The sequence below is a fragment of the Pinus tabuliformis genome, chromosome 5_2, assembly GCF_031772625.1.
Source record: "Pinus tabuliformis cultivar Carrire ecotype Pingquan chromosome 5_2, CPIR1, whole genome shotgun sequence".
Classification (NCBI taxonomy): domain Eukaryota; kingdom Viridiplantae; phylum Streptophyta; class Pinopsida; order Pinales; family Pinaceae; genus Pinus; species Pinus tabuliformis.
The window spans coordinates 361416546-361430710 of record NC_142306.1 but is presented as its reverse complement, the minus strand read 5'-3'; the positions used below and the strand labels follow the sequence as shown (position 1 = coordinate 361430710).

Genomic DNA, 14165 nt, shown 5'->3' with positions numbered 1-14165 from the left:
TTTCATATGAAGAATAGTTGCAAGCTGCTTTCTGAAAATCAAGATTAGATCAATGGGAGCCTCATAGCTCCATTCAATGGCATATAGATGTCTTTACAGCAGAGATCTTGGCAGCACTTGCCGATCCTCTGCTTCTTGCCTATCTTGATGAAGAAAACATTTAACTTATCTTACTCCCTCTTACTCAAGGAGTCTACAAGCCTAAACTTGTCTTTCCAGAGTGCACGTTGTCCGTCAGGTAACCTGCTCATCATGCCATAAAACCTATTCTATAATATACAACGAAGGTGTGCTCAAATGGCTTCACAGTCAACCATGCTTACTGCTTTATACATTCAGCATCAACGAATCTACCAGACTTCAGTCTTTCATTCATGAAATAAGGTGAATTATACCATCTTACTGTTCAACATACTTTGCTTTCAGCCATGTCAACAACTTCTCCATTATATCAGACCTTATAGCTAAGGAAGAAATCAACTCCCACTGAATCATAGCTTGTTCTGAATATTTGAATTGAGATCTAGCCCAACAAGTCATCTGCATAATCATTGGGTAAGAGGAGCTATATAATCCATTTGACCATTTCAGCCTAGACCTTTTGAAATACTCCTATTCCCTTTGATCCTCTTTGAAAGAGATTCTGATGAAGTCAAATAAAAGAAAGTCTGTCATCAAATACGGCTCCGATTTAATTATAAAGAAAGAACAAGATTACTGCAATCATCTTTTCTTGGTCAAGCCTGTAAAAGTAATGGAGAGGGCTTGAACAATATCGACAGAAAAATATTTCTTAATTGACCCAACCCTTTTTTTTCTTTGAATTCCTTCAGAGATTCGGATATAGATTCACCCACCAGATGTTAAGGGTTTATCAAGGATTGAGTAAAGTGCACATCCCCATTTATGACTGGAAATCTTGCTGCTTCTGTACTTCATGGTCACAGGCCCGTAATGGGATGCCAAGTTCTTGTTCTTCAAGAAAGAAGACTCCTAAGGTACTTCTCCCCTCATCCAAGATGCAAAGGTCGAAGGTACTGCTTTAGCTGGTTCATATAAGAACAAAGTATGCAGGCGTCAATTATCCTCTCTTTGATAGCTGATGGATTGAATCATGGAGATGATGAAGGCATTCCATGTAATTGTTACAAGCAGGGTTACTTTCAACAATATCTTCCAGGTCATGTATACTATTACTTAGGAAATGCATTGACTTGAGATGACAAGCTGGAGATTTTATTCTACTGAGATCACAACAGGGCAACAATACAAATTTGATCTCTTCTGTACTTAAGAATAATGAAGAGATGCATATATATTTACTGATAGGCTGCTACAAACTATGCTAGAGGAAAGTCTTTGAACCAAACTTCCAGGTTCTATGCAAAGTTGATTTCAGATTTGATTCTTCTATGAGGGTCATGCCATGAAGCTTTAATCACATTATAACACAATGAAGTTAGCTCGGGATTCAAAGGTGGCTCCAGATTTGGGCTTATTGTGACACTGCCTTGACGTGATCACAACAGTCTCATGACTAAAAATTCACAGACTTCAAAACACGTACCTTGTGATGCCTGCTTCAAAGATAAACATGGACCAGGATTAGTGGATCAAATAGAGTGAATTCCTCAATAATGAACAACAAGGATCCAAGCCCTACTTTGATAGGGAGTCTAATGTTTCTGACTTCTTTATGACGTGGAATTCTTAATCCCAAAATTCTTCTTCTATCAGATCATTTGTTCAGCTGAGATGCAAAGTATAAGATATGGATATCAAAAGCTTGTTCACAACTTTGTTTATGATCAAGCTTCATCATCAATGCTATCATCAATGCTTGCTATTAGGGCTGCAACATACAAATACCATTACTGCTTTAGGACTGTAACGATGCCATACAACCATGAAACTAATACTGTTATAGTGTCAAGATCAATACTGCTCATACATTGTACTGTGTGAGGTCATGAGCATAAATAATACTGTGCTGTGAAAGACCATACATAATGTTGAACTGTGGCGAAATCATGCCATATAATTTTGTGATGCCATACATTGTAAATGGAGATGAACTGTGATCCTATATAAAAGCATAGATTGTTGAAGCAATCATATTGAAAACCATACGATAGGTGACTGCAAATTGTGCCCAGATATCATACCCTGAGAGATAAGGAAAAAATTTGAATGCCATAACACTCCAGAACGATGCCATACGATTGTGATGCCTTAAGATGATACTACGAGACCATCATACATGTAGTGCAGAGATATACTATGCAGTGATGTCAAGATCAGCCATCAAATATATATATACTGTCTTATAGTAAGATCCCATATATTTGATCTGAAGCAATGATGCCATCCATCATTATACTGTAGAAAGAATACAATCCTGTAACATTATCTGAGGTCAACATAATAAAAAATATTACTTGTCTGAACCCATGCATACAGAGACTCAGTCATCACACAATATACCTTATTAATGACAAGTTAATTATAGCAGATCAAAGACGAATTTACAGCTGAGGTATTAGACCTTAAAACCGTATTGAATAGGAGCACTTTTCTGATCTTAGGACAAGATTTCTGCAATTAGGCTACAGGAATGGGTAATCATGTTTGAAGACTTGAACTTAATAACTTCCATAATGACAGAAGCTGAATAGCATTTCTGAAGGACCGAATAATGAGGCACAAAATGCCTTGACAGGGCTGAGATCATTGAAAGAGAGCCCTAATTACTGCTCCAAGAACTGTGGATACCTTCCAGACTAGCTGCCTCTCTTCGCTGTCCAGTCTAGACCTCTCCACACACAGGTTAACCTTGGGATCTTCTTCAAGGCATCATACAGCCTGCGGTCATGCTACAACAAGAGGTATGAGCCTGACTTCAAAGGGAAATCATCCTCCAATGACCTGCACTGATCTCTGTGTGGCTGCGGCTAGGATAGTAGGCCTTCATTAAGTCTCTCGGCCCTCCAAACAAGGTCTCACTCATTTATGTAATACACAGAATCCCTCCAGCCCAGAACGGAAAACAAATACACTACTAACTATCCACAGAACCAGCCTTACTCACCTCTGAAATGTGCAGCCTCCTCAACAGAATAGCCTGCAACAGAAACCATCTCAAGAGATGCCAAAAGACCCTTCTTCCAGCATTCAACCTGCTGCCTCAGTCCTGCACATATTTCAGAAGGATATATCTTCATGTGATTACTCCTTGGATGATCTAGATGAGGATGGAGGATGCCTGTATATATATGACGATTTGTCCTTATGGAGTTGAAGCCAACCTTGACACTTGGAGGCAAATTTGAATTTCAAATTTTCAATTTTCCTGCCTTAATAAGATTATGACTTGAAGAATTTCCTCCTGCCCACCTAGAATGAAAAGGGTGATCCTATAGTTCTTGGCCTATGAAGATGCATTGATAGGTGCTCAATTTTCCACATCTAGGTTGAACTTCAACCTCTGCCCCAAAGATATCCATCAATACACTAATAAGGGATGTATTTCTTCTTGAAGAAAAGAGGATCCATGGTGGATAAACCATCAAACCACAAACAACCCAAATCCAAATCTAGGTTGAACTTCAACCTATGCCCCAAAGGTATCCATCAATACACTAATAAGGGATGTATTTCTTCTTGAGAAAAGAGAATCAATGGTGGATAACCATCAAACCACAAACAACCCAAATCCAAAAATGAATAAAAAGTTGGATTTGAATTCAATCTCACCTAAATCGCCACATCTATCCTCCTGAGGACATGTTCAATTCCAAACCTTGATTCGAACAAACATGAAAAGTGCACCACACTAATGTGTCTTGGATAATCCATATCGCCAAGTTAGGTGTTGATGAGCACATTTAACTATTCATGTGATTGAGAGCCTTTGTAGCCCAGGCACAACGATGTGATTATCAAGGGAACGCTTTATTGCTAAGATAATAGCCCCATCATGCAAGCCTCCTAGGGATGGAGGCTTGCCCCAACACCAATATATTGGAAGAACGAATATAGCAAATAAGTTAATATCCCATTGTGCAAGCCTCTCTAGGATGGAGACCTCGATATATCCAAAATAGCAAAAGATAAACCCTAATCTTTTTTTGCCACTCCATGTCCTTGCTTTGGTGGCAACATGGAGAGGCAAATGGGATATAGAGTTCAATAAACTTGTTCCGACCTAGGATAAAAAAAAGATCATGTTCTAACTTCACTTTCGAGACCCAAAAGAATACTTCCGTCAACAAGCTTGGCTTACATGTGCTTCCTTTCAGATGCAATGTTCAACGAAGATGCCCAAAAAGCATAGCTCTCCCTAACAAAGGAGGTGATCCAACTGCACCTTCCATGAATTCATTCCAGTCACTAACCCAGCCTTTAGCATCCCCCTCATTGTGGTTAAGGTAACAACATGGTGCATGGTAAACTCCCATAATGTGATGAGCGATGTGTACAAAAGCCTAAGAATGGATTCACCATTGTATGGTTGACCAATGATTACTAGCAATTCAAACTTCATGGAAGCATGTTGCAACCTATAATCCTAACTGTGGTTATGTTTTTGCAGTTAGCTTGCCCTCATGTGATCTCAACCCTTTGTCTTAGTTATTATAGCACATATGTTGCCTACAGCATAAGGGGCATGATGACTTACGTCATCCTCACATTCCTCAAACTTATCACCACAATTGTTCAAGGTTCCAAATTTAATGTTGGCAACTAAATAGTAAGGTTACGCTCATTGCAAGACTTAACCCAAAATCTTACACCACAAGCCGACGATAACCATGCACCACCTATGTCTACATTCCTGAAAGCACTCCTCCTTTTTCGAGAGGATTAACAACATGTCAAACCTTGGTAAGGTTCTTCACTTTGCATCGAATTAAACCACATGTTCCACCACTTGTGTAGGCCCCTATCAATTCCTGAGTTTCATTCTTGAAAACATACTCAATAAGCGAGATACTTAACGTGTTAGCTACAACACTATGTGAATCGATATCCACAACATTTAGTATCCATCATTTAGAGCTAGGGCTATTGGGCTATCTAATCCCATTTGCTCCCCTAGCTTTTGTCTCTCAATGTCACTATTGGCCCAACAAAGTGCTTTCACCATTGTTGTTCTTTCCAATCTCAACACATTTCACCACTCCACCAAAAAGTCCCTATACCCCTACCTTACTCCAGCTTGGTAGTTTCCATAGCCTATCTAGGGTTGAGCCCTGGGATTTCCTGACCAAACTTGTGACCTCTTGGGAGGAAACACATGTTGTAATTGTTGGAGAATCTAATTCCAACTACCTTTTAGGTGTCAAAAACATCCCTCCAAGTGTCCCAGTTTAGTTTCAGTTAAGCCCTGGGATTTCCTGACCAAACTTGTGACCTCTTGGGAGGAAACACATGTTGTAATTGTTGGAGAATCTAATTCCAACTACCTGTTAGGTGTCAAAACCATCTCTCCAAGTGTCCCAGTTTAGTTTCAGTTAAGTCCAATTTAGTCGAGTTTCACTCGAGTCATTTATTAGTGATGTTCCCAATGTAATCTTATTTAAGTGATTTATAATACTGCAAAGAAGCAAGTCCTATAGTCCATATTTTGTTCTCTTCAATTTTTTTTCATGGTATCAGAGCTTTAGCCTGTGTAAGACTCCTTGAGAGCAACATAGAGAGATGAGTTTGCATAAGACTCCCTGAGAGAGCAGCAACGTGAGTGAAGAGAAAGCATAAGCCTCTTTGAGAGAGCAGCAACGTGATTGAAGAGATAGCGTAAGCCTCTTGGAAAGAGCAGCAGAAGTTTGAAAAAGTCTGCGAAGAAGCAGCAAGAAAACCAAGAAGCCAACTACAGCAAGGCGAAAGCGAAAGTAACACCATTAACATTGAGTAGTCAGAAGAGAAAACGCGTTAATCGAGCTTTCCTTACATCGTTCTATGATTAACGCTCCATCGTGTCGGTTGATGATGAATGGTTGCAAGTGATGCAACAAAAACATCATATTGACATGATGCTATTTGGTGAGACATTGGAAGACAACCTATTTGCAGCAGCACAAGTTAGTAAAGAAGTCGAAGAAAGAGAGACAAAAACAAAGGAAGAGGCAAAGAAGGAAGCACAGAAAGAGAAAACAGAGACAGAAGCAAAAGCAGAGCTGGAAGTGCAACAACTGGAAGTACAACAAGAAAAAGCTCTCATTGCAGAGCAGAAAGAACAGAGCCAATGTGGTTCTGTAGATGTTTTTAAACTTACCATTGATTTCAAATGTGCAGGTACACAGAATGATTTTGAAGAACAGTTAAATTTCCTTGAAGCATGGCTTGCAACACCATGCCTTGATGAAGTTTGCATAGAAGGTGCAGAAATGAATGTTGAAGACAACATCGATGAAGAACAAATTAATGAAATTTTTAGGTATTGGAGTCCTGAAGAAATATTATTTTATTATAATCTTATGTTGCAGCAGATTGATGATGAAAAAAACACTACAAAAGATAATATGTGGCAGCAGCCCACATACAACTCATTTTTTGAAGAAGTTTAGGATATGCTTAGACAACCTGGAAAAATGGAAGACCTGCACCAACAAATGAAGAATCCGAGGTTTGACGGATACGACAAGAAGAAAATGCTTAAACAATTTAGAGGCTATAGGATTTGGAAAAAGAGAAGAAGAAAAGTTGAAGTCAAATTTTAAATTGTAAACCTAGCTGAGACAAAGACCAGCAGGTTTCTTAATTGAATTTTTTATGTGGTTGTAATTAAGGGGGAGTGTTGGGGAATCTAATTCCAACCACCTGTTAGGTGACAAAACCGTCCCTCCAAGTGTCCCAGTTTAGTTTCAGTTAAGTCCAGTTTAGTCAAGTTCAACTCGAGTCATTTATTAGTGATATTTCCAATGTAATCTTATTTAAGTGATTTATAATACTGAGAAGAGCAAATCTCTGCTCCACTTTTCAGTTTCATTCTTTGTCAGTAACTCTGCCCTTTAGGCCCACTCAAGTTGTAACTTATGACTCACATATGCAAATTTGTGCTGCAATTGTCTATTGCTACATGGACAAATCCTTTAGCAATATATCAAATCTGATCATGGAGAATACTACATATGACCCTCCTAAAGGTCTCAAAGATATTTTGCCTTGATTGTGATTAATATGACATTGCTGATGCATCTTATTTCCAATTGTTAATGTCCATATGTTGGAAAATCTAGTCTATCATTGTTTCCCTTTGTTTCAAAGTCAGTCGCAGTGTATCTTCAGACCAATGACATTCAAACAGCATCATTTATCTCACTGGTTTTCACCTGCAATATTGACTTACAGATCTGCATGCTTTTCTAACTGGTTTTCAAGATTGATGTAAAATTTCAGCCCTAGGAACATAAAATCAGCAAGAACAATGTTAGATTTGGATTTGTTTTCCTTAAATAAAGAAATGTAATTTGATCTGATCTGACAAGGGACACCCATAGAGTTGGCGCGAACCAATAAAAAGTGAGGAATGTGGTCAGGTGACAGCACGGATTCCTTGCAAGTTATGCAGACACTTTGCATCACTTTTATCCAAGGAATTTCTGGGGACAACACACACTAGACTTACTTTCCTTTTTATTTGCCTTTGCAAAAGAACTTCCCTTTAGTTGCTTGCACATTGTTTGCTCAAGGTTCCTCCTTATCCTTGTTTTGGTCTTTAAAGTTGTTTATGTAAAAAGTGAATGTTTCAGCTGCTTCTTTTACTGTTTCTCTCATAGTTGTTCACATTAATTACGAGAGAAATCAGGGAACATAGGTATTGGAAGTAATATGAAAAAGGTTCCATTATTCATTTTTTCTAGCGCCAAATTGGCACTTGAAGAAAAACCTTTTGGTCTGATTCAGTGATTCTTTTTGGTTTCAACAAACTGCCTTTGTGTCTTGTATAAACACTTGACCCTCTTCCACTGCATCAACTGAAAATCACTAGCAAGCTTTTTCTTTGGCATCATTTTGAAAGAAGAATTCACCTTGATACAAAGCCATCAAGGCTTCATACATACCCCAAGCTGACTTCTTTCTAGACAATGTGAGGGATTAAATGGTCCTTCACAGAATCAAGGATGATTCTCAAAACTAACCACCTTTTTGTTGTGTTTGGCCAACAATGAGGGATTGGTAAGGACTGTAACCTTTCCCTCAACAAAACACCAAAGCCAACAAGATCTGAAGTCTGGACTCTGCACTTCCAGGGAGTGAACTTTGCAGTGCTTTATAACTGATCATACTCTCTAAAACCTTTAGGCTAGGCATCCATGCAAACACAGCTCAGGTCCAGATTGCTTCAATCATTAACTTTTGAGCATCACCAACTAAAACCTTTCAACAACTCCCTCTCACAGATAACAGCCCTATCCACTCATGGAACCCTGGAGAATTTCAGATCTGCCACTCTAATACCATGATAAATTTGATGGTAAACAGCTTATCACTCAAAAATGAAACCCTAAGCTGATGGGAATGGAAACTGAAACCCATCTCAAAACATAAGTTCAGAAAACAAAATTTGTATGCACAAAATCTCTGGAAATTTGAATAGCAATTACAGATCTGAACTCTCAATCATATCTCTATTCTATTAACCAAAAAACAGGAAATACAATGGATCTAGCTCCAATCAAAACTCTCAAAATATCAATGGAAGACCCTTCTTGTTTTTCTATAGATACAGATAGCTAGCGTTATAATACATGTATATATACCAAGCAATGTGCCTAAAACCTAACCCTAGTCTCCCAGAAGTGTGCCCAGCTTGTGTGTGAAAAGCTTCTTAGAATAGTACACCCAGTCCTGCATGAGTGAATTCCTAAAATAGCGTCCATCAGGAGAGTAATGCATAAAGGAATGCATCACCTCCTCTTTGGTGGTCTGCACTTAAGATAATTCAAGAAAAGCTAAACTTAAACAAGCAAATTCGGAAAATTATAAATAAAAAAATGGTAAAACTGGAATTACTTCTATGTTGAGAATTATAGCTCAGATAGGAACTTCTGCACAAGTTCAGTGTGAATGTGCAAGTAGTAGATAAAAATATTTTCAAAATGTAATACTATTTTTGGCAAAGTAATTCTATTTTGTCATTCACTTTAGCAAAAAAGTGTCTTGTATTTAGCAGTTGAGTTTGAAATTGTGCCTCACGCATGACTTAAACTAGGAGGAATCTTAAAAATATACTGCAGGCAGCCAGGAAAGAGGCATTTATGAGCAGCCCACAATCCTGTAAAGCATGCAGAATAGGTCTGGAGAGTTGAACAGAAGTTCATATGATCATCTGGATGTGTTTGTACTGATCTGTACAGTCATATGAACAAATCGTGCATATGTTCCATAAAGTATGTAGGGAGATGTATGCAGTCCGTACATCATGATGTACTACTCGCAGTTGTTCCACTCAAGTTTGGGACGTTTTCTTCATATCCATGCAGTGCTGTCTTTTGGGCAGCTTGTGGAGGTTTCTCATATTACATGTGTATTTGTGAACTTAATTGTTAGGATTCCACTATTTAATTTTTAACCTATGTTGCAGGAAACACTGGGCCTGAGCCCGTTTCTGGGCAGAAACAGTACGGAAACACAATTGGTATGGCCTGGAAACGCGTTTCAGGCCATACTGCCATGTTTCACATGAGGAAAACGTGGCCCAGTACGGCCTGAAATGAGTTTCCAGGTCATACAGCCACATTTCAGCGATGAGATTTTTTTTCAGTTTTTTTTTTCACGCCCTGCCAATTCGGGAGTGATGGAGGAAGCTATTGAAGATTGGAAACAAAATTTTGAGTGGGGCAGCCTAATGTAAGCCTATGGCCCTAGTGTTGATATATAGTTCATGGTAATGTTAAATTCTTAAAGTAAAAAAATGAAAATGAAATGTCAGTTTTACTTAAATTTTAACATTACCATGAAATGACTTAGATGTTTGAAAGTGGTTTCGCCCTCAATAGATTTCATATGGAGAAAGTGGAATTTTAGATCTCACTCAAAATCCAGAGATTGGGGTGATTGCAACGTTTCTATTGGATTTTGTCATGTACTAGGGATATAGAACTCGTATTTAATCAAGAGAACCAAGCCCTCTATGCAGGGGAGACTCCCAATAAAATCAAGAGCACGAGCACCTAGGGTACTAGGGTATGGAACTTGTATTTAATCAAGAGCACTAAGGCCGTTCGACTATGCAGTGGGAGACTCCCAATCAAGCACGAGACAAGAAATTAGAAATTTCTCATGGCTGATTTTGGATATTGTTATTTTCATTATGTGATCATTCATGAGTAAATGTGATGTAAATTTAGAGACTTATAGTTTATGCATTGCCATTGGACAATTTAATCGTAATGTAATAAATTATAATGTACCATGTATTCTTTATGATTGCACATATTTCTTAAATGTCCTAATATATATATATATATATATATATATATATATATTGCATTTCCCCATTTCCAAAATTTGGGGGGTCACATTTCGTACCCGTACCCATTTCGGAAACTCGTATCTGTTTCCCTGTATCATTTTCCCATTTCCAAAATTTGGGGGGGTCACATTTTGCACCCGTACCCATTTTGAAAACTCATACCTGTTTCCCTATCGTGCAACTTAGTTTTTCACTATTGGGTGATCGATGTTATGGTCAGAAATTTAATTTTAGCATTAATTAAATTCAGCGATCAACTTGTTAGATTCAGGTCACAAAGATGTTAGTCACCTAGGGCTTGGGCTTGAAATTTTCACATACTATGATACTGTCTACATAACTACTCTCATGCACCTTGTACCATGCTGCTATCAACAAAACTACTCTCATGAACTCTCATCAAAACTGCCCTTACTGCGCTGGATTTGATGAGTGTATCACATAGTATCTCTGCTGTGTGTGCTGGAGCTGAATAATGGCCAAGAAGTCCAGGTAAAAACTAACAGCAATTGCAAGCAAATACAAAAGGATTATAGTAATAATAGTAGAAATAGCACCATGGCAATCACCCTACAAACACCCTAAACAATCAAATGCTTATCTTTCGAAGCATAGATCCTATCTCATTCCATTGTTTTTATTTCATATACATTGAATGGTTCCACTTTCACCAAATGCAAACACTGCTGATAGAAGAACAAATGAACTTCACAGCTACAACTTGACCTATGGCCCAATTATGTAACAGAAACTCAATCCTCTTTTGAAGTTCTCAGAACACCTTAAACTACAATCCTAAAAAAGTAAAATCAGGTCCACGTGTAAGAAACAAGAAATCACTTCCAGCAGCTGTAGTCAAATTTTCCAACATTAATACCCTTAATAAGACATCTTTGGCATCAGATTTGGTAGCTGTATTTGCCAATCATTTATACCATTAGTAGAACATCTTTAAGTTTTGTAACAGGGAGCCAAGTTTCTTATTCAGCCAAATTGCTTACAACAAGTTTAAAAAATCCATCCTTTCGCACAATCTCAAAGGCAAGAACTAGTCATCTTTGCAAAGCATTTACATTCTAAAGTGTCATCAGCACATAACAACGAACCTCTTTTGTCTACTGTGGAAATCAAGAATGTCAATCTGAATCAATGATCCAAAAAATGAGGCATTCTGGATTTTTCAAACAAGGGCATTAAGGTTTCTGTATATTCTGAAAACAGAAATAAAATGCACAAGACTCCAAAAATATTTAAAATTCTGTTTCGCTAATAATTCTAAAAGACTCCTAAAACATTTAAACTTTGCTCTGTTTATAGCTAAAAACCCAAAATTATGTGAGAATGCCAGAATGTAATGCAGTATTGACTGTCCCATTCATAAATATTTTAAGAAAACACAATACGCATAATCAAGGGGATAAGGGAGACTAGCGAGGAAGAACCAAATTTCAAACAAGGGACACACTTCTCCTAACAAGAAGTTGAAATTTAGAGCAATATAATGTGTAACAAAAAGCACAGTCCTTAATCTGCTGAACTTTGTGCAAAAGGATAATAATGCACATCAGGCTGTGGTCTAGTGGCAACTTGGAGCAGTTGTTCTGGCAATCCTCATGGGAATGCTCCTCCCCTGCAAGGGATGTGCTGGATATGCATATTAACCTTGGACCTTCTGCCAATTAATGATTGTATTGTTTAGGCCTTGAAGCAGATAATTGCAATAACCGTTGGCAAAGTTACCAGCAACCCATTCTTTGCAAGTGCGGAAGAGTTGGGGGGTTTATCATCCGTAAACACAGAGGTTCCCATTTAGAAAACAAAAAAAGGGACTATCATGGAAATAAGCCCTTTTTTCCAAAAAGCTTTGACAAACAAGCATGTATAGGGAGCTTCACTGCACAGAACAGACTATGGTGCCAAGTCCGAGCAGTATCCATTCCACTAAAATGACAAGGGACTTGCACACAGTCCATCCTTTGGAACTCATGCAATAATGATGGGCCAATACTAGTGGGCAAGAACAACGCAAGCATGGAACCCTTGTCGACGGCTAACCATCCGATCAACCTTAAAACCAATACACCGTCATGCAGACAAGTTCTATCAAACAACTATTTAAAACATGGCTTAAGATTTCATTTCGTAGGACCAATTTGCAAAACCCATTACCAGGAAATCATTAAAACAAAAATCTTAAACATAAGACGTTCCAGAAAGCTTGAGAAACGCTCTTAGAGAGTGCATAATTTAATCAAAGCTCCAGTAAATTTCCCTTCATCATAAACTCTAACAGAATGCTATGCATTAGAATATAACTATCTCCAACAAAATAAAAGTAGCAGGGATTTCCACGTATAAACCCATTACCAGGAAATCATTAAAAGAAAAAACCCAAACATACGACATTCAAGACAGCTTGAGAAACATTCGAGAATGCATAATTTAATTAAATCTTCAGTAAATTTCCCCTTATCCCAAACTCTAACAGAGTGCCATGCATTAGAATATATTTAACCCGAAACTGATCTGCAACAAAATAAAAAAAGAAGCGATTCCCACGAATATCAACTGCAATTTTGTAATTATACAACCAGCCGCCATGCAAACCTCAGAAAACCAGAGAGGGAGCTATTCAAAGCTAGCCCAGCATGGACAAGAGCAATGAGTTAATGAATGGAAACCTATAGAAGCGGAGACAAATGTAGAATACTAACCAATTCGGTGACAGGAACGGGAAACTGCAGCCAGGCGAGCAAGATCCATGGGATCATCCAGGTAATTGAATATTTGGCCTGCCGCGCCCAAGTCCAGGCGGTCTATCAAGCTTGGGCTATCTTCTTCCATGGCTGAGGAAGAGCCCCCTGCAATCTCCATAGCCAAGAACAACCACAGTCACAGTACAACAAAGATAACATAAATAGAGTAAAATGTCGGTTCGGTGCTTCAAAATGGCGTCTCTGTTTTTGGGGTACCTATCTCCTTCCGTTATATAGTGTCTGGATATGGATATGAACGAAATTTTTCTTCAAACATTTTCAAATTAAACTATAATATATCCGTATCAACCAACGCAGGTCAGGTTTACCTAAAAAAATTTACTTTTACTTCCGCCAGTTACGTGGCAATTTTATATTGACTCTCCCTATTTTGGTCCTCTAAAACTGGGAACTCAGCGCTATTGACGCTTCTATACGGTCACTCAACACACTTTTTTAAAGTTACCAAGTTACCACTTAGTGGAGGAATTGGTTAGATGTTTAAAATGGGCGGAATTATGGTAAAAAAAAATTCCAAAAATTTTGCAGTAGCAGTGTTTGAACCATGTATTTTATTTTGATGGCAGAAATAGATTCAATACCATCAAAAACTTCTGATGCACCCAAATCTTTATGTTTGATAGGTGTAATTTGGATTTACAAACATTTTTCCCTGATTTTATCAAAATATGACCGGAATATCTTTCAAGGAAAAAAACAGTGAAAAATTTTATATGTTTAATTTTGTTTTAATTTATAATATTTTAACAGAGCTCTTCATACATATTAATTTTTAAGATTGTGAGTTTTTCCTAAAATGGAAGTCTGATTAGAATGCAAGTCCCATCACCAACTTCGGCCTCTAGAGTTTTGGCGTTTGGAAGTCTCCCATGTATTCATCACTTTTTTAATTAAATTTATTTTTTAATTGA

The 14165-nt window shown here is 37.9% G+C and overlaps 1 protein-coding gene across 1 annotated transcript in view; it reads right to left on the bottom strand.

Annotated features, from left to right (window-relative positions):
- Nucleotides 1-13483, bottom strand: part of LOC149158961 (F-box protein At4g00755-like) — a 48544-nt gene extending 35061 nt beyond the window's left edge. The window contains exon 1 of the mRNA XM_089436381.1: nt 13192-13483. Within this exon, the coding sequence (XP_089292507.1) occupies nt 13192-13351 (160 nt within the window). The 5' untranslated portion in view covers nt 13352-13483. The remainder of the gene's footprint in view (nt 1-13191) is intronic.
- Between the last annotated feature and the right edge of the window lie 682 nt (nt 13484-14165).